This window comes from Equus caballus, chromosome 4, assembly GCF_041296265.1.
Source record: "Equus caballus isolate H_3958 breed thoroughbred chromosome 4, TB-T2T, whole genome shotgun sequence".
In the NCBI taxonomy this organism is placed as follows: Eukaryota; Metazoa; Chordata; class Mammalia; order Perissodactyla; family Equidae; genus Equus; species Equus caballus.
In genome coordinates this window covers 96,373,200-96,399,285 of record NC_091687.1, presented here as the reverse complement: position 1 = coordinate 96,399,285, position 26,086 = coordinate 96,373,200, and the positions used below count along the sequence as shown (strand labels likewise).

The 26,086-nt window shown below is 36.6% G+C and overlaps 1 protein-coding gene across 4 annotated transcripts in view; it reads right to left on the bottom strand.

Moving 5' to 3' along the window:
- Window positions 1–26,086, bottom strand: part of TRIM24 (tripartite motif containing 24) — a 104,469-nt gene that overhangs the window by 35,901 nt on the left and 42,482 nt on the right. For all 4 annotated transcript variants that reach the window (XM_023639771.2, XM_023639773.2, XM_023639772.2 and 1 more), the window contains exons 2-4: window positions 25,677–25,795; window positions 9,462–9,609; window positions 4,451–4,583 (exon numbers count right to left, since the gene is read on the bottom strand). In XM_023639771.2, coding sequence (XP_023495539.1) covers window positions 4,451–4,583; window positions 9,462–9,609; window positions 25,677–25,795 — 400 coding nt within the window. The remainder of the gene's footprint in view (window positions 1–4,450; window positions 4,584–9,461; window positions 9,610–25,676; window positions 25,796–26,086) is intronic.

The window sequence follows — 26,086 nt, the reverse complement described above, 5'->3', positions numbered from 1 at the left end:
AACTTTCTATCATGGATTTATTTTTTTAATTGAATGTTTCTTCTGCCTCTATTGAGATAGTCATATAATTTTTACCTTTATTTCTTTAATATGATGAATTACATGAATGATGTTCACATGTTAAATGAACTCTTTAGTGCTAAAATAAAGGCCAAATTGGTTGTGATTATATTGTCCACAAATCACAATACTACTGGATTTGGTTTCCTAATTTATTTCTTAGAATTTTTATATTCATTTCATGGGTAAGACTAGTCTGTAATTTTCTATTTTTATTCTTTATAAAACAAGTTCGAGAGAATTCATTCTTTTATCATTCTTTGGACAAGACTGTATTAAAAAGACATTATTTTGATCTTACCTATGTTGTAGATTCATCAGCATAAGTCATCTGGGTCTGTAGTTTTCTTTGTGGGAAAGTTATAAAATTTTAGATTTACATTAAAGGACTGTTCTGATTTTCTATTTTATCTTGTGCTAGTTTTGGTAAGGTATATTTTCTAAGAATTATCCCTTTTCACTTAAAAATTTTCAAATCTAGGGGCTGGCCCCATGGCCGAGTGGTTAAGTTCGCGTGCTCTGCTGCAGGCGGCCCAGTGTTTCGTTGGTTCGAATCCTGGGCGCGGACATGGCACTGCTCATCAAACCACACTGAGGCAGCATCCCACATACCACAACTAGAAGGACCCACAATGAAGAATATACAACTATGTACTGGGCGGCTTTGGGGAGAAAAAGGGAAAAAATAAAATCTTTAAAAAAAACAAAAGTTTCAAATCTATCGACAGATATCTTTTTAATATTCTTAACTGCCTTTAGAAAAGGAGGTGATGCCCCCTTTTCGCTCCTGACATTGGTTATTTGAGCCTGCTCTCTCCTTAATCATTCATAAAGGGATTTGTTAGTTTTACTTGTCTTTTGAAAGATCCAATTTTTGGCTTTGACTATTTCATTAATTTCTGCACTTGTCTTTATTGTCCTCTTTCCCACTTACTTTGGGTTTAATTTGCTGGGTTTTTTTTCAAGTTGAGATAAACGTTTAGCACATTTACCTTTAATCCTCACTATCTATGTACTTAATGATACATATTTCCCACAAATCATGGTTTTAGCAGTATAATTCAAGGATAGTATTTTCACTATCATTTAGATAAAAATATTTTCTAATATCTATTGGGATTTCTCCTTTGATGCTTTATTTACTTTTAATTGTTTATTATGAAATAAGTGCAAAGTTAAATTTGCAATAGTATAGAGATCTCACATATACCTTTACACAGTTTTTCAAATATTGCATCATAGCACTTTAATGCCTTAGCAATTACTATGCATTTCCTAAAAACAAGGATATTCTATTATGTAACCATAGTATAATTATTAAATACAGGAAAATTGACATTGAGATAATACTTTCATCTAATCTACAGACCATATTCCAATTATGCCATTTGTCTCAATAATGTCCTCTGTATCACTTTTCCCCTTCTAGTCCAGGACACAGTCCAGAATCATGCATCATTGCATTTAGTTTTCATATGAATTGCATTTCTTCATTTTCAAATATATGGAGATTGTCTCATCTATTGTTTTCTAAACTAACTACATTGAGTTTACACAAGACTTTATACGATTTCAATCCTTTCAAATTTAAGACTGACGGCATATAGTCAATTCAACTTTTTCTTTTTATGTTTGAAAAGACTGTATATTATTGGGTGCACTCTTCCTTAACATCCATGAGGTCATTTGCTAAGTGTGTTATTTGAATCTTACTGAAATATGCTGATTTTTGGTCTGCTTGTTTTGTCAATTATTGAGAAGCATGTTAAAATTTCCCACTCTGTGGGTTTGTCTATTTATTCTAAGTTCTGTCATTTTTCTTTACATACTTCAAAGTTAGGGGGCATATAAATTTAGAACTGTTCTATCTTTTAGATGTAGAGAACCTCTTATCACTATAAAGTTTCCCTCTGTATCTGTCTGCTATACCAGCCTGTCTTTGGTTCGTGTTTGTATGGCCTATCTTTTCCCATCATTCTTTTTATATACTCAGGTTTTAGATGTTTCTTTTAAAAAGCAAATAGCAGGTTTTCTGTTTTATTTCCTATCCAGACTGAAATCTTTTAATTTGGAACATTTTATCCATTTACATTTATTATAATTACAAATATATTTTTAGATCTACTAACTTATCAAGTCTTTATTAAATCCCATCTGTTCTTTGTTCCTTTTTCCTTTTTGGGCCAGTGTTTAGACTGATTAATTATTCTACTTTCTCCCCTCTGTTATCTTGATACTCATAGATACTTTCACTTTTCTTTTAGCGACTCCTCTAGACATTACAAAATGTAGATCTTAACTTATCATCTAATATTAATTTGTACTTTTTCCCTCAGCCTAAACTATGTATGAGCCTTAGAATACAAACTTCACACCTTCCTAACATTTATGCTCTGTGATATACAATACACACACATAACACACACCAACAAGACATTTTTGTTTCATAAGTCAACATTTAGATTTACTCATACTTATCATTTTAATTGCTCTTTTTCGGTCATGCATCACGTATTATTTTTCGTCCGCTGTCTAAAGTGTACTTTAGTGAGGGTTTACTGGGGATATATTCTCCCACTTCATTTTGTCTGAAAACATCTTTCATTATCCTTCCTTTTTGAAGAATATGTTCACTAGGTATAGGATTTTAGTTTTGTACTTCTTTTCTTTCTGTACTTTAAAAATATTACTTTCTTTTTAAATAATCCTGCTTGAGGTTTATGGGGTTTCTTAAACATGGGCTAGATGTAGTTCTAAGCTATTACATTCTGTCTTCAATTCTTGCTTCCTTCCCATCCTCTCCCACTTCTCTGCTTGGACCCCAATTACAACCTGTGTTATATCTTCTCTATCCCTCTTCTGCTTTCCATCCTCCTGTTTGTCAAGCTTCATTCTGGATATTTAAAATATTTCCTTCTAGTTCATTAATTCTCATTTCCTGTAATGTCAAATCTGCTGTGAAACCTTCTAATGAGTTAATTTCAGTTACTGTAATTTTCATTTCTGAACTTTCCATCTCATTCTTTTTTAAAGTTTTTAGTTCTCCACCCAAATTTTCCACTTTGTCTCTTATCATCTTCCACATAATAAGATGCAGCCCTGAGAGTCTTTTTATATTGTTTATTTTATCTGCTAGTTTTTTTTTCACATTGTCTTATCTCCTAGCATACTTGGTTACTTCTAATTGTGTTCTGGACCATTTTGAAAAACTCATTATTGAATAAATTTGAGGCCTAGGATGATGTTTTCTTTCTCTGTGGAAGATTTACATTTGGCTCTATCAGGTATCTTGGGGCACCAGCACTATGATTTCAATTTAATCTAACTTTGGGTACCAAGAAGATGTGATGCTGAGCTTTAGTTCTTGTGAGGAACTATTTACTAGCTAGTGCATCTTTACTATAATAGTGTAGACTTTCAGGATCCCAACTTATAGCAAAGAGAAACGTTCAACCCCTGTGATCCCTTAACTCCAATTCCTGTATTGCCAGCCTTGTGAGCCTATTAAAGGTACTCCTCAATCTCTAGGCAAATGCCTCAAGGGGGAAAAAACCCCTACCATTCTCTGTCCCCACTGCAATCCAATCATGGTCCAATAATTCTTTACTACTAAGCACTAAAATTTATCAATAATTTCTGCAGTTTGTCCAGCTCTTCTAGTTATCATCCCTGGGATGGGTGGTCCAAATTACCTAATCTGTCATTATATAGAGCCTAGACCATTTTAAGCAATTATTATATTTGTATCGGTTAACCAGAATTTTACTGTTTAAATTAGTGGTTGCTAACTGAAATGCCTGTGGAAGTAAGATTTAAACGTAAGCTTTAGTAGAAACTATGATGAATTGGAAAAGGCATGCCTCATTGTAAAGAGCACTAAAGTCAAGTCCAGCCAAATGCTGACATGAAGGTATATGGGGCCCAGGGCTACAACAGCTGCCATTTTCTCAAAAAGACCAAAAGATCTAGATTTTTTTTTTTAATGTAAAATTTCCCCATTAAACAACACTAGCAACTAATTCCACATATATTAAAACAGCGTATAGGCCAGTGGTTCTAAACTCAGAGTGATTTTGCTCCCCAGCACATTTGGCAATGTCTGGAGACAGTTTTGCTTGTCACAACCAGGAGGGTGCCACTGGAATCTAGTGAATAGAGGTCAAAGATGCAGCTAAATACCATACAATGCACCAGACAGTGCCTCACACCAAAGAATTATCCGGCCAAAAATGTCAATAGTGCCAAAGTTGATAAATCCTGGAAGGTGCCAACATACTGCTAGCCAAACAAAACATTATTTGCCAACTGCCTTTGGCTAGGGTGCCAGTAAACCTCTAGTCTTCATAAAGCTGTATTATGAATCTATGTAAATAACGAAAGATGCTGATACCTATGCTCTTTATGTTCTAATAACTGGCAGTCTCGACATGTCAGTTTGTCACATGTTTCACAGTAAAGCTTCAGCTGCTCCTTCTTATGAAAAGGACAAAACACTGGTCGCTGACTAGTCACACCAACTGCCTCTGTAGAAACAATGGAAGGCAAGAAGAAGAAATTTAACAGTTGGTTAGTAAATAATTATTAGATTGTCCATTTAAATTCAAACCCATTGAAGGTCTTAAGAAAATAGCCCAGAGAAGTGAGTGTGAACCAAGTGATGTGTTCTATTCTAAATATGGGAGATTTTTAAAAATAAAATTCAGAAAATCTAATAAAAATGTATAAAAGAGGTGGTGAAAAAATTTTTTCCTCACTTTTGCAAAAATCCTAACAGAGGATATCCATTAACACAGAAATAATCATAAAATTTTGACTATTATACTGTAGTCATCCAGGTAACTTCTCAACTTTGTGGGGACAAAACTGGGCAATGCTTATGTTATAATGTTAAATAGAAAAATCAGAATACAAATAAATACAATGATTGATTAAACAGTAAACACCAGTTATCTCGCTAATAATTAACCATAAAAATCCAAACATTTCAGGAATAATCCCACCTCCAGATATAACCACTATTAATAACCTGGTATATATTCCTCTGGTTGTTTTTCTATGTATATAAGTATATATACTAGTAGGTAATTTGTTTTATAAAATTAAAAAAATGGCACTACACATACTGTCTTGTAAGATTTTTTTTCCCACTTAACTCTATCTTAGATACTTTTATGTGTTAGTAAATACATTCACTTATTTATTAACTATATAGTATTCCATCAAATGGATATAACACCTGCCAGTGGACATTTGAATGTCTCTTATCTTTCAATATTGTACGATAATGATGAAATAAACATGAAATTTATAAATCATGGAATGTTACTATAAGATAAAGTCCTAGTAGTAGAATCGTTGGGTCAAAGGGTAATTTATACATAACTAACTAAATGGTCCTGCAAAAAGTTGTACCAATTTGTACTCCCACCAGTGTGGAGTGGTTATTATCGTACTAACAGAGTTTTCTCAATATTTCTAATATTTGCCAATTTGGCAGGCAAAGAAAAAAAAGATTTCGCTATCTCTGGATGCATTTCTTTAACAACTGAGATTCAACAAATTTTCACATTGATCAACCATTTGTATCTCTTTTCAGAACTGCCTGGGGCTAGCCCAGTGGCGCAGTGGTTAACTGCACACGTTCTGCTTCAGCAGCCCGGGGTTCACCAGTTCGGATCCCGAGTGTGGACATGGCACTGCTTGGCACACCATGCTGTGGTAGGCATAAAGTAGAGGAAGATGGGCACAAAGATTGGCAGCAGTTAGCTCAGGACTTCTTCCTCAAGAAAAAAAAAAAAAAAAAAAAGAACTGCCTGTTCATAACCTCTGCTATTTTCCTGTCCAATTGTCATTTTTTATCAATTTATAAACACATTTGACATACTGCCTGCCAAAGATTCTGGAAATATTTTCCCCAGTCTGACTTGGTTTAATGGTATTTTTTCCAAACAGATCCTTAGAATTTTTTATAGAAAAATTTATCAGTTTTTATTTTTTATGGCTTTAGTTTTTGAGAACTGCTTCTAGAAAGGCTTTCTCCTTTTTCTCATATGGTAAACTTTTATGGTCTCTCTTTGTTATATAAATTTTTTATTTATCTGAAATATGAAAAATATTATCAATGTTTACAAAAACCTTAAACATGTGCCAGCAAGTAGAATGAGTTAATAGACTCACATTTTCTGATCATAATATAAGAAAACTATCAAGTTGAAACCAGAAACAAACAAATAAAACCCAAGCACTGGAAAATTTTTTTAAATGAATTATTAGGTTCATAATAATCGCACTGTTCAGCAACTTGCTTTTCACATTTAATATACATCATGGGCCTCTTTCCATATTATTATTTAAAATCTACCAAAGTAGAAAATAACAACCACAATAATTTGTAAATCCCCAACTGCTTGGTAACCATAAATGCAGAATATCTAACCCAGCAGAAATCAAAGTGGCAAATCATAAATCAAGCTTTAAACACTTACAATTCCAAAGAAAATGAAAAATGAATGTCAAGTACTTCTCAAAGAAGTTAGTAATACAATTTTAAAATAAAACTAAGGTAAGCTGAGAGGAATTAAACAAAATTAGTGATCTAAAAATACGTAAAGGATAATTAGATAAATAAGTTTAACAGCTGTTTCTGTAGATTAAGACAAAAAGATAACCTACTATCTTGTCAGATCAAAAAGAAGGTAAAAATACATTAAGTTCAGAATGAAAAAAGGAAGATAACCAGATAGAGAAAATTAACTATATATTTTAAAAATATTAAAAAGCACAATACACCAAGACCAAATGGAATTAATTCCAGCAATGCAAAGATGGTTCAATATTAGTAATTTGAATATCCTCATAGCTCCCTGCACCCTTCTCCTTGATGTTCTTGTCATCTGGGCATCAGAGTAGATAAGGTGACCATATATCTATATTTGGCTTGGGACATCCTGATTTGTGCCCACTGTCCAGGAATTATTATTTATAGAACTTCTGATTTAGACAATTAGGACATCATCTCACCCATTTATAGATTTCCTTTATTTATCAAAAAATTCAGATCCTGACTCACAGGCATCCTCCTAGTTCTAAGTCTCATCATCGTGCTGGATGATTTAGAAGTCCACATAAATCGCTACATAAAGACAAGCATCTCAGACGTTTTCATCTTGAGACTTGTACTTTATTTTAGCTACTTATTCCATTCAATATACATCATGGTCCCACCCTAGATTATTGATTGTCCATAACTGTCCCATTTCTATAATCATAAATTCAAACACCCCACTCTAACAACTTCTATTCTCTAACCTTGCAATTCTTTTCTTTTTTCCTTTTTTTTTTTTTAAGGAAGATTAGCCCTAAGCTAACATCTGCCACCAATCCTCCTCTTTTTGCTGAGGAAGACTGGCCCTGAGCTAACAATCATGCCCATCTCCCTCTGCTTTATATGTGGAACGCCTACCACAGCACGGCTTGCCAAGTGGTGCCATGTCTGTATCCGGGATGTGAACTGGTGAACCCTGGGCCGCTGAAGCAGAACATGTGCACTTAACTGCTGCACCACTGGGCCAGCCCCTAACCTTCCAATTCTTAGTTAACTACTCTCACTGTACCTCATCATATCTCTAGTCCCTAATCGTTTCTTTCACCCTATCAACTGACACTATCAAGTTCACTTCCTTGATATGGTTAAAATCCCCAAATCCTTCATTTCAGTACATGCTATAATCTGTATTTCTTACCCCCTTGAACTTCTGAAACAACTGTCCAACTAAACTAAACCCCAACCCAAGATAAGTTCAATTCTTCTTTATACTCACATCCAGACTACTGAGGCCTGATGGAGAAAGTTTTAAGGCCTACACATTAAATGTAACCTCAAAGTTAGTAAGCAACCCATCTGCTTCCGAAGCTGGCACTCTCTTTCAACTGAAGTTATTTTAAATATCCTCCACATTCCTTACCTTTTAATCCTCTTTCCTCTGCTCTCTTTCTTCAATAGAAGGCTGACTTCACAGAAAAACATAAGTCTTTCCAATACTAAGCTATTAAACTTATCTGAATCTATGCCTGGCCTTTTCTCTTTTGTGCTTTTTCTTTATCAGTATCCTCAGAAATTATATCTCCCCCTTTTCCTGTGTCTCCAGACTGCTAGCCTCATCCCTTACTACTCTTCCTCTGGCATCTTACTCTCCGGCTACACTCAACTTTCCCCTCTGGAAATTTGCACATGTGCTTCAGTATTCCCCACTCTTCCCCTTCACATGATGAACTTCTATTCATCCTTGAAGTCCCAGATTTGGCCTCGAACCTAAATCTCCCAATCTGAATTTGCATTTCTTTCACGTGATCCCACAGAATTTGTGAGGCCAAATTATGATTGTTAATTTGTTCATAGCCTTCATCATGAGGGTAGGAAGCATCTCTCTTATTCAACTTTTCATCCCTAGTATCTACCAAAGTTCCTAGAATATAGAATAGGCATACAAACACTGGTTGACTCAATAAGTAATAATTTTTAAATAAAAATATATTAATGAGCCATAAAAATGAACAAAGTCCTGAAAAATGCTACAACACGGATGAACCCTGAAAACACTGTGATAAGTGAAATAAGCCAGATACCGAAGGACAAATACTGTATAATTCCACTGATATGAAATATCTGAAATAAGCAAATTCAAAGAGACAGACAGTAGATTAGAGGTTAGCAGGGGCTGGGGGGAGAGGAGAATGGACAGTTATTACTTAATGGATACAGTTTCTTTTTGGGGTGATAAAGTTTTGGAAATATACAGTAGTGATGGTTGCATAACATTATGAATGCAATTAATGCCACTGAATCTACACTTAAAAATGGTTAAAATGACAAATTTTAAGTTACATGTATTTTACTAGAATAAAAAAAGTATCAGTAAACTTTACATTATAAGCAACAACATAAAAACCCACAAACCACACTTACATTAAAAGCAAAGCTTCTTTGGTTATCCATATATCAAATATAATGAAACAGGTTTACTTCAAGAATATCAGAAAGAAAAGAGTTGTAAAACTTTGAACTCACCCCTTGTCATCTTAGAAATAAAAGAAGAGATAAGAGAGAAAAATTCAAAAAGCAGGGTTTTTTTTTTCATTTGCTGTACCATCACACCAAATTAAGGCATTATAGGAGAAAGAGAGTTGAGAGTATGAATATAAGGCAGAAGGATTTTCTATCTATTCATACTTACCAACGTGTTTAAGTGTTCAAATTTCAACTACAGTCTAGACCTAATTGTATTAAAAAACAAGAGTATATTTAATGCTTAAAAGTATATCAAAACAAGTCAGTACAGGAAGGAAGAAAAGACGGTGGGAGGGACAGAGAAAAAAACAGATTAAAAGAACTAATTTATTACCTGGAGATACTTCCTCTTTCTGTCTCACAGTGTGGTCTTTTGTGAACTTCACCCTTTGATGAGCTCTGATACACGTCTTACAGAGCCATTCAACACACTCTACACAAAACCCATTAGCTTCTGCATTGTCCTCACAGCTTGTACACACCTGATAAAAGAAACACGCCACATCGATTTTTGAGAAAAATGAAGAGATGGTCATATCACTAGTCATCCATAAATGATATACAAACCATACTTGACTCTATCAGTTATCTTCTTACTAGTGTTTGTAAATTTAAACTGACTTTACGTTTAAAATTATATACAGGAAATGGAAATAGCAGGACACTGTCCTTAGTTCAATATATCAAATATTCCAGGCACTACGCTAAGCATTGAGGATACAATGATCAGGAAAAGCAAACCCAGTCCCTGCCCTTATGATACCTAGTCTCACAGATGAAATGTGGGTTCAAATTCCAATTCTCCCATTTACTAGCCCAGTAGTCTTGGACAGGTTACTTAGAAGGCTCATCTCTAAAATAAGGATAATAACACAGATTTTACTGAATAGTTGTAAAGATTAAAAGTGAGGCAGACCTACGTTAGTGGAATAACCACACTAAAACATAACTATAAACTGAGAAGAGCCATAAAGGAAAGTAAGAGAAGCTATAAGAGCATATGATGAGGGAAACTGATCTCATCTTAGTAAGGCTGGAAGGCTGGGGAAAGTGACAGGAGAGATTATCCAGGCAAAGCTTCTACAGAGATCATATTAGCACCAAGATATGAAAGTTGAGTCATCAATTACTGATGAAAAGCCTTCTAGGTAGAGAGAACAGCATGTACAAAAACCTCTGGCAAGAAGAGCATGGTAGGTTCAAAGAACTGACAGAAAGCCAGTATGACTGAAGGGGAGAGATCAAGGAGAAGACTGGCAAGAGAAGAAGCTAGTGGCAAGACAGGCAGCGGCCAGATCAAGCAGGGTCAGATGACGATTTTAGTCTTTGTCTGAAAAAGTCTCCTAAATCTCTTAAGTAAGCAACATAGCCAGATCTGCATTTTTAAAATCGCTGCCCCTGCAATGTAGAGAACAGATTAGAGAAGGGCAAGTGTTTCTACACAGAGACAAGTAGGAGGCTTTCTCAGTGGTTTAGGTGAAAGTGGACAGAAGTAGAGATGAATGAGGGAGGTTCAGGAAGTAAAACTGAATCGTTTGGAAGATGCACTGCATATGGGAAGTGAAGAAGAGATAGCTCTGTTTTCACCTTGGTTAGTCGTGTAGATGGTGGCACTATTCTCTGAGAATAGATATTAAATTTACACAACATATAAGCAGTCCTCATGGTATCATTCGTGGCTGGGAAAAAAAATTTTCCCTCTCAGTCAGTGGTTTACATTAACCAAATTGCAAATATCTGGATAACATTTCCATAAACCAAAACCTGCCTTTTCTCAGTTCTTATCATCTTCGATCTTTCTAATATCATTCGATGCCACTGACTCCTGCTTCCTAGAAATCCTCTGGATTCCTTGATACCTCCAGATCCTCTTATCTCCTGATGGCCCCTCTGGATCCCACCACCACTCTTCCTCCTCTGATTCTTTAGATTTTCGTTAGTTCTGAGGATTGGTCTCCTCCACTCCCTTAGCTTCAACTATCACCTCTATAAGAATGTCACTTAACATTTTTTTTTTTGAGAAAGATCAGCCCTGAGCTAACTCCTGCCAGTCCTCCTCTTTTTTGCTGAGGAAGAAGCCTGGCCCTGAGCTAACATTGTGCCCATCTTCCTCTACTTTATACGTGGGACGCCTACCACAGCATGGCGTGCCAAGCGGTGCTATGTCCGCACCCGGGATCTGAACAGGCGAACCCCAGGCCGCCAAGAAGCGGAATGAGCGAACTTAACCACTGCACCACCGGGCCGGCCCCTTAACAATTCATCTCAACACTATGCTACAAAAATGAATGAGGGAGCTCAATAGATACTGGTGGGTAAAATTTCTAGTATATAAAATAAAATAAGTGGAAAAACCTATCATGATACTGCTTATCTAAGAAAGATGGAGATGGGGTGGGACGATATTTGCTTATTACTTTAAAAAGATAAAATTACTTAAAATTATATATAAAATACTATTAAAAATGGAAGGATAAACCATAAAAGAAATTAAATGGTTACCTAGAAGGCAGAGAAGAAATAAGGTAGATGACACAGGGATTGAAATTTGAGTTCTCTAAATACATCCTGTTTTACAGATTTTACATTGGAGCTATATAAATATTTTTCATGTAGTTATACAAATTTAAATTTAAAGAAATTAAATCCCTAACATCAAAAGCAAAATGAAACAAATGAACCTGCCTATCAAGAGGGTGGCTTAACCATACAGAGAAGAGTTATTTATTTCAAGTAACTTTAAAACATGATGATTTGATGGAATATTTCCAGTGCACATGTGAAGTAACTGCTGTCTTTCTTGCTTTCTGTTTTGACAGAAACAATTCTATAATGTCTACTTTCAGCACCATCTCTTCTATACTCCTACTCTTCAAGCCATATTTATGCTTTCTAAGCTGGTTCCACCATTAGATTTTAACAACAGGTGGTGCTGGAGGGAGAATACAATGCCAGAGGAAGAAGAGACTTGATTATTTTGGTTGGCTTCCTAATTGCTTACATTTTCTGTGAACATCACACCAACCAATGCTGCTTTACCACAGCAGCAACAGTTCCTTCCCAAAGCAACAGTTAGCTCTAGTTTGCAGTTTTTCCAGTACTTGTAGAACCAGCTTTAGCTTCCACTTCCAAGATACCACTTCCAAGACACCAACACCACTGGCCTACTCCTGTTCTTCTGAGGTCTGAGATCTCATGACCAAAGGCTCAGACACCAGCAGAAGATAAGTAACAACTCTTCTTTAGATGTTTGAACTGCATCCCACAAGGCCCTTCCTCTAATTTTAATAATTCCAAACTTTTGCCTTTGTTGCTCAGCTGTTCCCTTATAGCTGCTATCTCTGTGATACTTCAAGAGTTTTTAATTTATGCTTTCAGTAAACAAGTTTGTATCTAGTTAGTAATTCTTAATTTTAAGAATTAAAATGGTTCCTGATTGTACCAAAACTGATAGGATATACCCTGTAACAGATATATACATACACACACATATATACATATGCACGTGTACAGTCATGCACCACATAATGATGTTTTGGTCAACAACAGACCGCATATACAACGGTGGACCCATAAGATTAGTACCATATAGCATAGGTATGTAGGGTATATAGTAGGCTATACCGTCTAGGTTTGCGTGAGTATACTCTATGACACGCACAACAAAACCATCAAACGATGCATTTCTCAGAATGTATCCCTGTCATTAAGTGATGACTGTGTGTGTGTGTGTATATATATATATATAAAAACAACTATATCAATGTAATTACCAACCAAGATTTCCAGTATTGCAGAAGTGAGATAAGTATAAAATCAAAAGTGAGATAAATATAAACTATAAAACCATACAACTCCAAATTGGACTTATAAATATCAATATATACTTATGATGTATTTTCTCTTTCTTTTTAAAATAAAAAGTATTTGCTAAGTCATTCTCCTGAAAGGCCTAGAAAAATGACCAATGTAATGGTGACGAGTGCCCCTAGACCCCATACTGTGGTCTCCAAATAACATTTCTGACTAAAAGGAACCAAGGCTGCTAGGAGAAATGGTTGGTTCCAGGTCTAAAACAGAAAATGAACAGCATTTTGTCAAAACAGAAAGCAAGGAAGACAGTGTGGGGGACTGGAATTGGCCACCCCAAGATATGTCTCTTTGGCATGAGGAATCTTTGGGGCTGGTTACTTTTTAAAAAACTGCAGACAGGAAAGAAACTCTGAAAAGCAGAGTTTCTTTGTTAAGAAACATTTACATTGTAAAGGAAATCTCCATCTGTAAGAGTGTCTCTCTGTCTGTATCAGAAGGAGGGAGGACCTTACCTCTAGAAACTCTTATCAATGCAGAAGGCAAGGACTTAAATCTGCATAATAACCTGACCCTTGTTTACTGCACTTGTCTGGTAATCTCCTGTAACTGACTCCCCTCTCCCCCAACATCCTCCTTTGTCTTTAGCTGAAGATGATATTTAAGGTGGTGGCTTTGGCCATTTTTGGTGAGTTGCTCGGGTCGCCTGAGACTCATGTTGTAAAGCTTTGTTTAATTTTCTCCTGTTATTCTGTCTCATGTGAATTTAATTCATTCTCCAGCCAGAAGAACCCAGAGTTGGTAGAGGAAATGTCTTCCTCCCCAACAGTTTGGTGACTTGGACAGCATAAAATCTCCCTGGCTGGACACTGCTCACTCCTGGACTGCTGCAGCCAAGAGATCCCGGACCCCTGGCGAGAGCCAGAAAGAGGTAAGAGTTCTTATTACATCAGTCTCCTGGATCTCTGCCTGCAGGGTCCAACGGAAGCAAGACTGGTGAGTTTTTTTTTGTTCTTCTAAATTTAGATTAGCAGGAGAAAATTTTGGTGAGGCCAGCTTCTTGGATTCAGCTACTCTAGGATTTGGTTGAGTACTCATTGATTGTAGATCCTTTTCCTCTCAGAGATAGTACTTTTCCTTGTCTCTTTTTGTTGTTTGTGATAAGACACAGGCATCTCTATAAGCCTGTTGTCTGGGCCTTTTGTCTTGTTCTGTGTGTTGAGAGCTTGGCTTTGTCACCTTTCTGGTCTCGGCCATCAGAGGATGCATGTACCGGCATACATCTTGGCAGCCAGTCAAGTAATCTGGGGTTCTGGGACACACTCTCTTTATCCGGCTGTGTTAGCTCTCAGGAGAGTTTGTCATAAGAGGTCCCAATTGCTTTCATAAGGGGCCTTTGTTGCCTCAACCTTTGTTGCTTGCTGTGCACTGAAGGCCTTTACTTTCTTAGACTATTTTTGGGAGTGAACTATCTGGATCTCTTTTGGAGACACCTCTTGCATCCATGGTTAAGCTTATTGTTTGAGTCACTGTTAAGATCCTACTCGTCAATGTGGCCAGACAATGGATCATTTAAACTCGGAAAACTAAATTGGGGGAAAAAAATTGCGAGAGCTCTCATCATAATTTTTATTGGTACCTATGAAAAGGCCAAATTAAAAAGGAAACACATGCAATAAAATAATGACTAGTTTTAAGATCCTGACTCAGGTTACAATTGAACTGATGAAATTTAAAGGTCTAAGTGTTGATAAGATTATGAAGGTTGGAATGCTTGAGCTGATTTTCTTTATAAAGAGGTTATATCAACTTTACCTGAGTATGTTTTAAAATGTCTGGATGGGAATTCTTCCTTATGCAATATTATAAGACCAAGACCTATTGATAAAGTCCTGCCCATGGGCCCTGTCCCCACGCTCCTCTCTGAATAAAGGAGCACTACTTTTAGACCTTGAGAGTCCAAGAAATCTTTCTTTTGACTCCTTGGCTTGCTGAGCCCGCTTGCTTCACCAGCTTGCAAGATGAAGTTATAGTCTTCCTTGTGCCTTTCTCTTTTTCAAAGATGGACCTAAATTCACTTCTCCATCGGGAACCTTCTCAGACAGCTGTATGAATCCACGTTTGCTGCCCATGGCTACTCTATGGGGCAAATCATGGCATTCAGCCTGAAGAGAATCAGTACCTTAAGCCTGAGGGTGATGAAGAACAAATTAATCCATTCCTTCCTAATGCTGTCTCTAATAAATAAATTTTACATGGGTGCAGGTCGACCACTTAAGTCATTAGGACAGTCGCCAATCTCCAAGACTCCCATGGCAGGTTTCTTTTCCTAAGGCTGGATTGGAATCCCTCCTGTGGCTCCTGACCACATTCTGAACCACGGGAAAATCCCAACTGGGACTCAGGTTCAAGGGAAATACCAAACTCTAACCTTTGGTTGAGTATGGGAACCCCTTCTTGGGAGAAGGGCTCCAGGATGCAATTGGGTAGAATGTCCCCCAGACTGGCAGAAAATTCTTCACTGCTTTTCTCTTATTCTTTTATCTTTGGGACAATTCACCTGGCACTTATTACTGCCAGACATAACAGGGAAGGTATACAAGGGATGCAATGCAGAGGGACACCCCCATTGCCCCTTGCTATAGGAACCCACAGGCACAACAGGTAGGGTGCTGCCCTAGGTTCAGGGGAGATTTTCAAGGTAATGGACCCTTTTCTTTCCTCTCTCTTAAAGTTACAGTGGCCATTTTAGGCTCCTTTTGAGCTTTGCAGTAGAGAAAGAAATCTTTAAAGTGTCAAAGCCTCCACCTCTGGGAGCCCCCACTCTGGTTTCCGGGCCTGATCACCCCAGCAACCCCAGGCGGGGTGCCCTCTCTTGGTGGTTGACTCGTTGAGTATTTTAGGTGCCTACTGAGTCAGTTATGAGGATAGGAGACCTGTGATTTATTCTGTCAACTGTCCTGCTACTGTAGTCTGCCCCGGCATGGGAACTGTTGCGTGACCCTTATCTTGATAACCCTCAGGAAGAAGCCATGAGGATGAGACCTGATCCCTTCTTTTCCCTGCTTTGTCTGTCTTGTTTGTCACCTCCTCTCTTGTCACCAAGTTGAGGGTAAGTTCAGGCTGGACCTAAGCAGAACCTGGACCTTCTGTACTTACCTCTCAACCGGAGGCACAGAGAGCTCCAGCCCCCAGGCAGCTCCAGGCCTTTGCCTCCTGCTTCCCTGCCTTGCCTTGTGCTGGCTCAGGGACTAAGTGCCAAGGCTAAGTGGGACTTAATTAGATCTTATAACTATGTTGATGCCTGCAGTCAGGTGCCTTTGCACCCTTTCTCTGGCTGCTGTCAGTCAGACACCAGCTTTACCACCATGGCGAATGCCTCAACCATCCCCAGAGACTCACCCCTCAGGTGCATTTTAACTAGCTGGAAATGCTTTCAATTGGGTGGTTTATGCCCCTAAAACTCCATCTGAAAAAAAAAACTTGAGTGGTTTCTCTGTGTTGTTGTGATGAAGTTAATTCCAAGGACTGAAAAAAGAAAAAAACAAAAAAAGAAGAAGGGAAAAGGCCATAAGCGTGCCCTTGCCAAAGAAAAAATATCTAGCATCTTGAGTGTCTTCTCCACAAATATTAGTAAAAATGCTCAAAACAAAATTTGGATTCATAACTAGGGAGCTGTATATTATTGTACCTGATTCATGGCAGTGATTTTTAAAACAATAGGTGTGAAGTTTCTGTGCATGTGTGTCTATATGTATCTTAGACGTGTGTAATCTTTTTACCCCCAGATGGTATGGCCCAAACTAAGAGCTCTGTTTAATTGGCTTAAAGTAAGTGCTTAGATAAATTCTAAATGCAACAGAAATTAACCCAATATCTTTTAAGATGATATAGATTAATCTTTGGATAATGAAAGTTTAAGCTTGTTGGTTTGATTAAAATGGATATGTCCTCCAGAGTTAAAACTGGATATGATGCAAACATGCAGCCTGGGTTTACTAATGAAATAAGCTCACATTGTCTGTTAGAAATTTCTCAGCAAAATAATAGCTTCAAATGGTAGCTAATTTTGTCTAATGTTTCATGAAGTTTTATAGGCAATCTAAACAAGTATTGGGAACAAGTAAACTAAACATGTGAAAAAGCTAAAAGTATTGGGTAAACTTTTTAAAGTAATTACATCTCATGACATGTATATTTAAAATAACTTCTAAAATCTTTTGGGTAATGAAACTTCGAAGTTTTATTAGGTTGATTTAAATGATAAAATTCGTTGAGTACCTAGATCATTTCCAAATAAGACATTAGACATTAATTATTAAACATAAGTTGATCTGCTTTTGGCTTCTTATTGCAAAGAGGCTAAAAGCATTTGGGTCTATTAGAAAGTATGCCTTGTGTTTTATTGTGAAGTGGCATGTTTGTAGAAATTATGAAAAGTGTTTAGAATGCTGATATAAAAGACAGTTCATAATTGCTTAGTTTTCAGTTTTTACTAGGGTCTGTAAGGGTTAAAAGTTCTAATTAACATATGTAATTAAAGCTACTGGAAAGTAATAAGAAAAACAGCTCTGTATTCAAGGAAAGTAAAAAAGGTATGTTTTCAGTAAAGAGGGTATAAAGAATGGAAGTACTTTTGTTTGTTGGGTTAAGAAAGATAAATTAGTCCTAAGGTACTAGAAGGAAAAAAAGAAAGCATGGGACAAATTCTGAAGGTAGAAGAAAGTTGTATAAGTTTGTAAAGAAGAAAAATTCTGAAAGGAGTTTTATTCTGGTCAAGCTGACTAAGATTAACTAAATCAAATTAAGTAAATGAGTTTTAATGTTAAAAAAATGAGTGGGTGCAAAAATTAAAATTTGCTTTTTGCTCTCAAAAGGATAAGTTTCTTGAACTTTTGGTCTGCTCTAAGTCTACCTAAAAGACAGAAAATCTGTTTTGTTAAAATAATTTCTTATGTTCAGAAAGAGGTCTCTTAAGATTTTGACTGTTTTAACTGTTTTGCCCTTGACTATTTCTGTACTCATTTTGAGTATACACCTGACCATTGTTTCACAGTGAGCATTGTTTCCTATCTGAACAAGTGTTTAAAACCTTTTGATATTTTTGACAAGCTTCTCCCTCAAAAATATTCAAGTCCTGAATAAAGGCTTTCTTGTGACCTGGATGAAGGAAGAGGATTTCTCTGGGGATTTTCAGAGGGCCCCTGGGACTTCACAGAGAAATTTGCTCTCTCTTGCCATAAGGTGGAAGATTCTAAACTAATTAGGCTTATTTTGTCTGTTAAATTACATTGGAAGCATTGTCAGATAGCGATGATAAATTTTGTTAGATGGTATTATATGGGTTAACGTTATTGATATAAATGTTTTAAAATTATCTAACATTCCTAAAATTCTGATCTGTCCTGGTTGTCAGCCATAATTCTAATTATTATTTTAAGGTGTTGCATATCACAGAAATAAACAAGTTTCTCTGTCAATTGTCATTTTTAAGTCTTTTGTTGTTTACAGTCAGTTGTTTTACTCTGATGCTTTTTGCTTTTGCAAGTATGTTTCCTCTTCAAAGAAATTCATGGAAAGGGCTCTGGCGCTTACTCTAGAGTACAGGCTCCTGATAAACTTTCAAATCATAAAACTGAACTGGGCAAGAATTACAGAAATAAAATGGAGAAAGCGATGACCTCATAAAACTGACAACAGAAGATTAAGATCAAGAATCAATTATACAGGACCGTACCAACTGATGAGGATGATTATAATTTTTATGTCTTTTATTTGAAATATTGTTGATTTTTTGATGTTTTGCTTTCGTTTTCTCAGATTTAAGGAAATCTTTTTCTCTTTTCTCTTATGCTAACTATGACTTAACAGCAATTTAGTGAAATTATACCTTTATGAGCAGAACTGAAACATTTATCTTTTTCTCCTTACCTGTCCCTCCAGAATTTGGAAACTTAGTGAGTAAATGAGTATGGTTATTTCGTGGCAATATGGTTATTTGCATAAGTTCAATAAGAATCTGTTCTACATTGGTTATGGTACAAAGGCTTTGACTGGAATGTCATATTTGAGAGACAAATATAGGCTCGTATATGACAATACTGCCTTTGAGGAATAAGGTTGACTTTCTGGAAATAAAGCCACGTGGAAATATGGGCCTGGTACCCTATTTACAGAGAGAGATTCCAGGAATCTTACCTGGTAAGTAAGGAAGCTTGCTTATCTGGCAGGTGCAAGAAACCTCGAAATATTTTGGGGAATCTCAAGAGAAGAGAGAAATTCACCCAAATCTGTAGGTACTGCAGGCAAAAATCTTATGGGAAGTCCTTGGCTTGGCTTTTCTGGCCTCAAGAGGCCTTTAAAGTTCAATCTGAGATTCCTCATAAAAAAATTCCAGTAAAGCAGGTTTAAAAGCCTATATGATCAATTTCTAATCTTGCTGCACTTATGTAAATAATTGAGCCAAGTTTATTGAAACTAAACTTATTTTGCAAACCAATTAGTCTTAATTTGGCTATCTTTGGTAAAAATGAGGTTGATTTTAGAGAGAAAAATTATGTTTCAGTGAAAAACTATAATGCATATTTGGATATTAGACGCTAGTTCTGTTAATTGTCTTTCAGGTTTTTTTCTACCTGTGAAATGGACTGGATCCTGAATTCTTCTCCTGAAATATCTGGTTACAAATCTCCAAACTAATGTTTTCAATTTTTTCTTCATTTTCATTTGGAATCATTAAGAATTGAACCTGCTCTTTTTCCTGAAGCCCCGCAAAATGAAGCTGAACAACTTGATAGAAACTTAAGAGAGATTCCTGTCTGTTGCTGTGTAAGCTGTAAGCCACTCAGAAAGATACCTGAATGCCTGATGACATCATAAGAGACATTTCAAGCTGCAAAAGATGCTTTGATTCTGACATCTAGAAATCTTGACCGTCTGTCCACTGGACTCAGGAACTAGCTTATAATTTGCTCAAACCATTAACCTTGTTTTTCTTTTTATTTCCATAGAAATACTTGTTAAATACCTGATTGCTTGCTTCCAAAATATAGGCCAAACGTTGGGAGCACACCTGTATCACCGCCTTCTAAAATGGATTTAACTGAACTGATCTGTTACCAGGACTAAGAAATGTGTTCAGTGAGAGGAAACAATCTACCACTCAGCTTCTGGACTATGAAAGCTCTTAAAGTTACAAACGACTGTGAGACTTAAAAGTTTCAAAGGCAGAAGAACATTCTTCACAGAAATTGAACAAACAATCCTAAAATTCATATGGGGCAACAAAAGACCGCGAATTGCTAAAGCAATCCTGAGCAAGAAAAACAAAGCCGGCGGAATCACAATCCCCGATTTCAAAACATACTACAAAGCTACAGTGATCAAAACAGCATGGTACTGGTACAAAAACAGGTCCACAGATCAATGGAACAGAATTGAAAGCCCAGAGATAAAACCACACATCTATGGACAGCTAATCTTCGACAAAGGAGCAGAGGGCCTACAATGGAGAAAAGAAAGTCTCTTCAGCAAATGGTGCTGGGAAAACTGGACAGCCACATGCAAAAGACTGAAAATTGACCATTCTTTTTCACCACACACCAAAATAAACTCAAAATGGATCAAAGACCTAAAGATTAGGCCTGAGACAATAAGTCTTTTGGAACAGAATATAGGCAGTGCACTCTTTGACATCAGTTTCAAAAGAATCTTTTCGGACACTATGACTCCTCAGTTTCAAAAGAATCTTTTCGGACACTATAACTCCTCAGTTAAGGGAAACAATAGAAAGAATAAACAAATGGGACTTCATCAGACTAAAGAGCTTCTTCAAGGCAAGGGAAAACAGGATTGAAACAAAAAAACAGCTCACTAATTGGGAAAAAATATTTACAAGCCACTTATCCGACAAAGGGTTAATCTCCATAATATACAAAGAACTCACACTGCTTAACAACAAAAAAAACAAACAACCCGATCAAAAAATGGGCAGAGGACATGAACAGACATTTCTCAAAAGAAGATATGAATATGGCCAATAGGCACATGAAAAGATGTTCATCATCGCTAATCATCAGGGAAATGCAAATCAAAACTACACTAAGATATCACCTTACATCTGTTAGATTGGCAAAAACATCCAAAACCAAGAGCGACAAATGTTGGAGAGGTTGTGGAGAAAAAGGAACCCTCATACACTGTTGGTGGGAATGCAAACTGGTACAGCCACTATGGAAAACAGTATGGAGATTTCTCAAAAAGTTAAAAATAGAAATACCCTATGACCCAGCCATCCCATTACTGGGTATCTATCCTAAGAACCTGAAATCAGAAATCTCAAGAGTCCGTTGCACCCCTATGTTCATCGCTGCATTATTTACAATAGCCAAGACGTGGAACCAACCTACATGCCCAGAAACTGATGATTGGATAAAGAAGATGTGGTATATATACACAATGGAATACTACTCAGCCATAAAAAAAGACAAAATTGGCCCATTCACAGCAACGTGGATGGACCTCGAGGGTATTATGTTAAGCGAAATAAGCCAGTCAGAGAAAGACGAACTCTATATGACTCCACTCATAGGTGGAAGTTAGTATATTGATAAGGAGATCTGATCAGTGGTTACCAGGGAAAAGGGGGGGTGGGGGGAGGGCACAAAGGGGGAAGTGGTGTACCCACAACATGACTAACAAAAATGTACAACTGAAATCTCACAAGGTTGTAATCTATCATAACATTAATAAAAAAAAAAAAAGTTTCAAAGGCGGGACTGTAGGGGACTGGAATTGGCCACCCCAAGTTATGTCTCTTTGGCATGAGGAGTAGTTGGGGCTGGTTACTTTTAAAAAAGCTGCAGACAGGAAAGAAACTCTGAAAAGCAGAGTTTACTTACCCTTTGTTAAGCAACATTTACACTGTAAAGGAAATCTCCATCTGTAAAGGTGTCTCCCTCTCTGTATCAGGATGGAGGGATGACGTTATCTCTAGAAACTCTTATCAATGCAGAAGGCAAGGACTTAAATCTGCATAATAACCTGACCCTTGTTTACTGCACTTGTCTGGTAATCTCCTGTAACTGACTCCCCTCTCCCCCAACATCCTCCTTTGTCTTTAGCTGAAGATGATATTTAAGGTGGTGGCTTTGGCCATTTTTGGTGAGTTGCTCAGGTTGCCTGAGCCTCTCCCATGTATACATCTTATAAAGCTTTGTTTAATTTTCTCCTGTTATTCTGTCTCATGTGAATTTAATTCGTTCTCTGCCAGAAGAACCCAGAGTTGGTAGAGGAAATGTCTTTCTCCCTGACAACAGCAATGACTACTGGGATTGTATGAGGAGTCAGGAATCAATGTGAGGCTCCCATCGCCAAGATGGCACAATTTGAGCACCAATAAGAATAACAATTACAACACATTTTATGTTAAAAATCCATGAGTTCATAATGATAAACACAAACACCTACCACTCATTTGTCACCTCTTAAGAATGCTAAGAAACTAAATCACTACTCTAAAAATTAGCAAGTAAAGGGAAAGAATCAAGCATTTAACATACCTTTCCTATATAACCAAAGAGTAGACGAAGGAAGCTTTCTCTTTCTATTCCAGTTAAGAAATAAAGGGGAATGACAAAATGAGAACCTCACAATTTTTCAAAGCCCTAATGGAATATGGGACATAACTGCAGGCCCTCCAGGACCCGTTCAACTGACCCCATCTTATCAACAGAGTAATTGAAAGTGGTTTTTCAGGAACTGAGACCCTTTGTCCAGTTCAGGCTGGTTGAGACCACAAATCCATCAACTCATCCTGAACAAATGCTCGACAAGTGACCTTTTTGACATCAAGAAGCTAAAAACTCCACCCTCAGATTATGGTAACACTGCCATTTTGTGAACATGTGTCCCATGAAGAGGCATAAAGCTTGACTGCCCTTATGCAGGTCATCAATTTCCTCACCTCTCCTTATCTCCAATCACCTATTCCCATACTTCAGACCACCTTGCCCCTTACCCTGTAAATATTCCTGTGTCCCCATTTTCTGGGAGGCAGATCTGAGATTGATTTGCCCACTTCCTCGTCTGGCTGCCTTGTGATTAAATCCTTTCCCTTTCCAAACTCTTCCTCTCAGTGATTGGCATAATCATGTGGACAGGCAAAAAGAACCTGCTTTGGTAACAGGATCCTGGCAGTGATCATTAATGGCCATTAACATCAGAAAAAAGAAAATCAAACATCATATGCCTCCCAATTGAAATACATCCGGACATATGGATGAAAGTATTCTCCCCACCCCCCTCACTCAATAGGACATGAATCTAAATCAGCTTCTACATTTTTATGACCAATTCACATACAATACAGGAGACAGAGAAGCATGTTAAATGACTTTGTGGAAACAGTCAGCAAAATTCAGAATAAGGCTTAACTCTGCTGGACTAACAATGTGGTTTACCCAACAAATATGTTAAAAGGGAGGGGGGAAAAGCCAGCAAGGTAAAGGGGTAATTTGAGATCAATTAAAAGATATTATTAAGACAAATCAACCAAATGCACTACATAGATCTTACTGGATCCTTATATAAAGAAATCACTGTTAAAAAGAATAAACTACAACAATTAGAGACATTTGATCATTGTCTGGATGTTTGATGATATTAAGGAATTACTGTAAATTTTTTACATGTGAAATTAATATGGTAGTTATATTTATTAAAAAATTCTTTTTTCATAGAAGTAAATATTGAAACATTTATGGAATAGATGATATAATACCTGGAATTAACTTCAACATAATCTAGTGGTGAGGGAAGTGTCAGGTTATACATAAAACATTGAGCTAGGTAATGGGTGCAAGGGAGTTTGTTATGCTAAACTGTCCCCTTTCTTTTTTTGGTAATGCTTGAAATTATCCACAACAAAAAGTTTTTAAAACTTCCTCCAAGTATGAACTCTTCAGAGCTCAAGTTTGACCACAGATGACAACTCCACCTTAGTCTTATTGGTAAACTCAATCACATTCAAAAGCAATTCTCTACCTCTATCTACTTCCTCGCCCTTCATATCTGTGAAAGGCACCACAATCCTGGCAGTGAGGCCTCTCTCACCTTCAACATCCAATTGGCTGTATCAAGTCCTGTGTGGATTGTAACTTACCCCCAACCCCCTTCATTTCTTTATTGCCACTATGCTAGTTCAGCTCTCACCACCCCTTGCCCAATGCTTCCTAGCTCCAGTTCATCCTGCATTATCATCTATGTCTCTAGTCTTCATTCCCAAACTATCCCTATAAGCACCCTATTCTCCAACCAGATTTAATACCCTCCCCATCCTCACTTATCTACATTGAAAATGTCTATTAGACTCTATCTCTAGTTTAGTAGATTATAACTTCTTCCTATTATGGTTCTGTGACAGAAGCAGAGTAAATAAACATAAACATACTGGAAACTGATTATATAGAGGCATAAAGTAGCCTCTTAAATTTGTCCTTTAAATCAGAATCCCTTCAATTCTCATCTCTTATCACTTCATGAGCATTTACATGTACTACTGGAGTTTACCTGATGGAGTACAATTGGTGAATGATATGACTAACTAAGTATATCTAGTATAAATATAATCACATATGAAGAAAAGTGACATGACACTATAGAAGACAGAAACAAAATCATGAGTATTCAGAAGGGAACTTTGAGAGGGATCCATACTTGACACTGTAGCTCACATAAATAATTCCGTTTCCATTCTTTAAAGCAGATTTCACAACAATTAGAAAGTTTATTCCCTGCACCAAGCTCTATTTTGGTCTTTGATGAAAGTTCCTATTAGGAAGAATTGTGGACACTTTTGAAACAAAGAAGTATTTTAGTGAGTAGTGGCTATGTTCATTTAAAGTGAACCCAAAATTATTAAAGTTCCCCAAGAAACAAAAAGTGAAAATGAAACGAAAAGTACAGAAACTTAGCTGTATGATTACTGAAAAGAGTCCTAAAACACTACTTTTTAGATTTACATTTTAGATTAACAATAATTATTCCATAATCAGATTCAGTTCCTTCACAGATCTTCCAGTCCAAATTAAAGGAACTGCCTAGAGAAATTATCAGTGAATCACGATCCAAAAGTAGACTAATACTATACACAGCACATACAATAGAATTAATCATAGCTCACTTCCACCAGAGGACTACAGTTCATCTACTAGAGACCTGACACTTAGATTTAAGAAGCCAATAGAAATGTTCTACAAGTGGGTTAAGGAAGTAGGGAAAACAAACAAAAAACACCTTGGACAATGCTACCAAATGATGCTTTCAAAGAAATATCATGTAGAAAAGAAGATTTTCTTAAAATATAGAAACTGTTCTGATCAAAGACACGGAACTTTTCATGTGTATCATTATAGGGTTTATCATTAAAAATGAAAAAGGGGAGGGCTTGAAATAAAAAATCTAACTGTCAATACATAGTAAAATTACAAAGAAATGAAATAATGTCAAATATGAATAATGGTTTCCTCTGAGGCGAGAGGGAAGGTGGGGGTGCAATTTGTATTGGCACTGTTTTATTCCTTTAGATGCACTATTGATTACTCTTTATATATCTTTAAAATACTACATAATTTCATAGATATAATAGTCTAATGTTTGATACCTTTTATTGTAGAGTCCTCCAGCATTTCACCCTGCCCCATTAAGAGGAGGCAAAAGATTCAAGACTTAATACACTTACCTGATTAGACTTTTCTACTGTACTGCTGGGAACCTCAGTAGTGTCCTTCACAAAAAAATTATCTATGATGTGTCTCTCTGCACATTCTTGGCTGCAAACTGGACATCGAATGACTCCAACTGGGAAAGACAAAATTGCATTCTAAGTTTTTTTGTGTGTGTGGTATAATTGATATCATTATATTAGTTTTAGGTATACAGTATAATAATTGATATTTATGTATATTGCAAAATGATAGCCATAATAAGTTCAGTTAACATCCATCACCATACAGTTAGAAATTATTTCTTCCTATGGTGAGAACTTTCATGATCCACTCTCCTAGCTACTTTCAAATACTCGATACATTATTATTAACTATAGTTACCATGCTGTACATTATAAACCCATGACTTATCATTTTATAACTG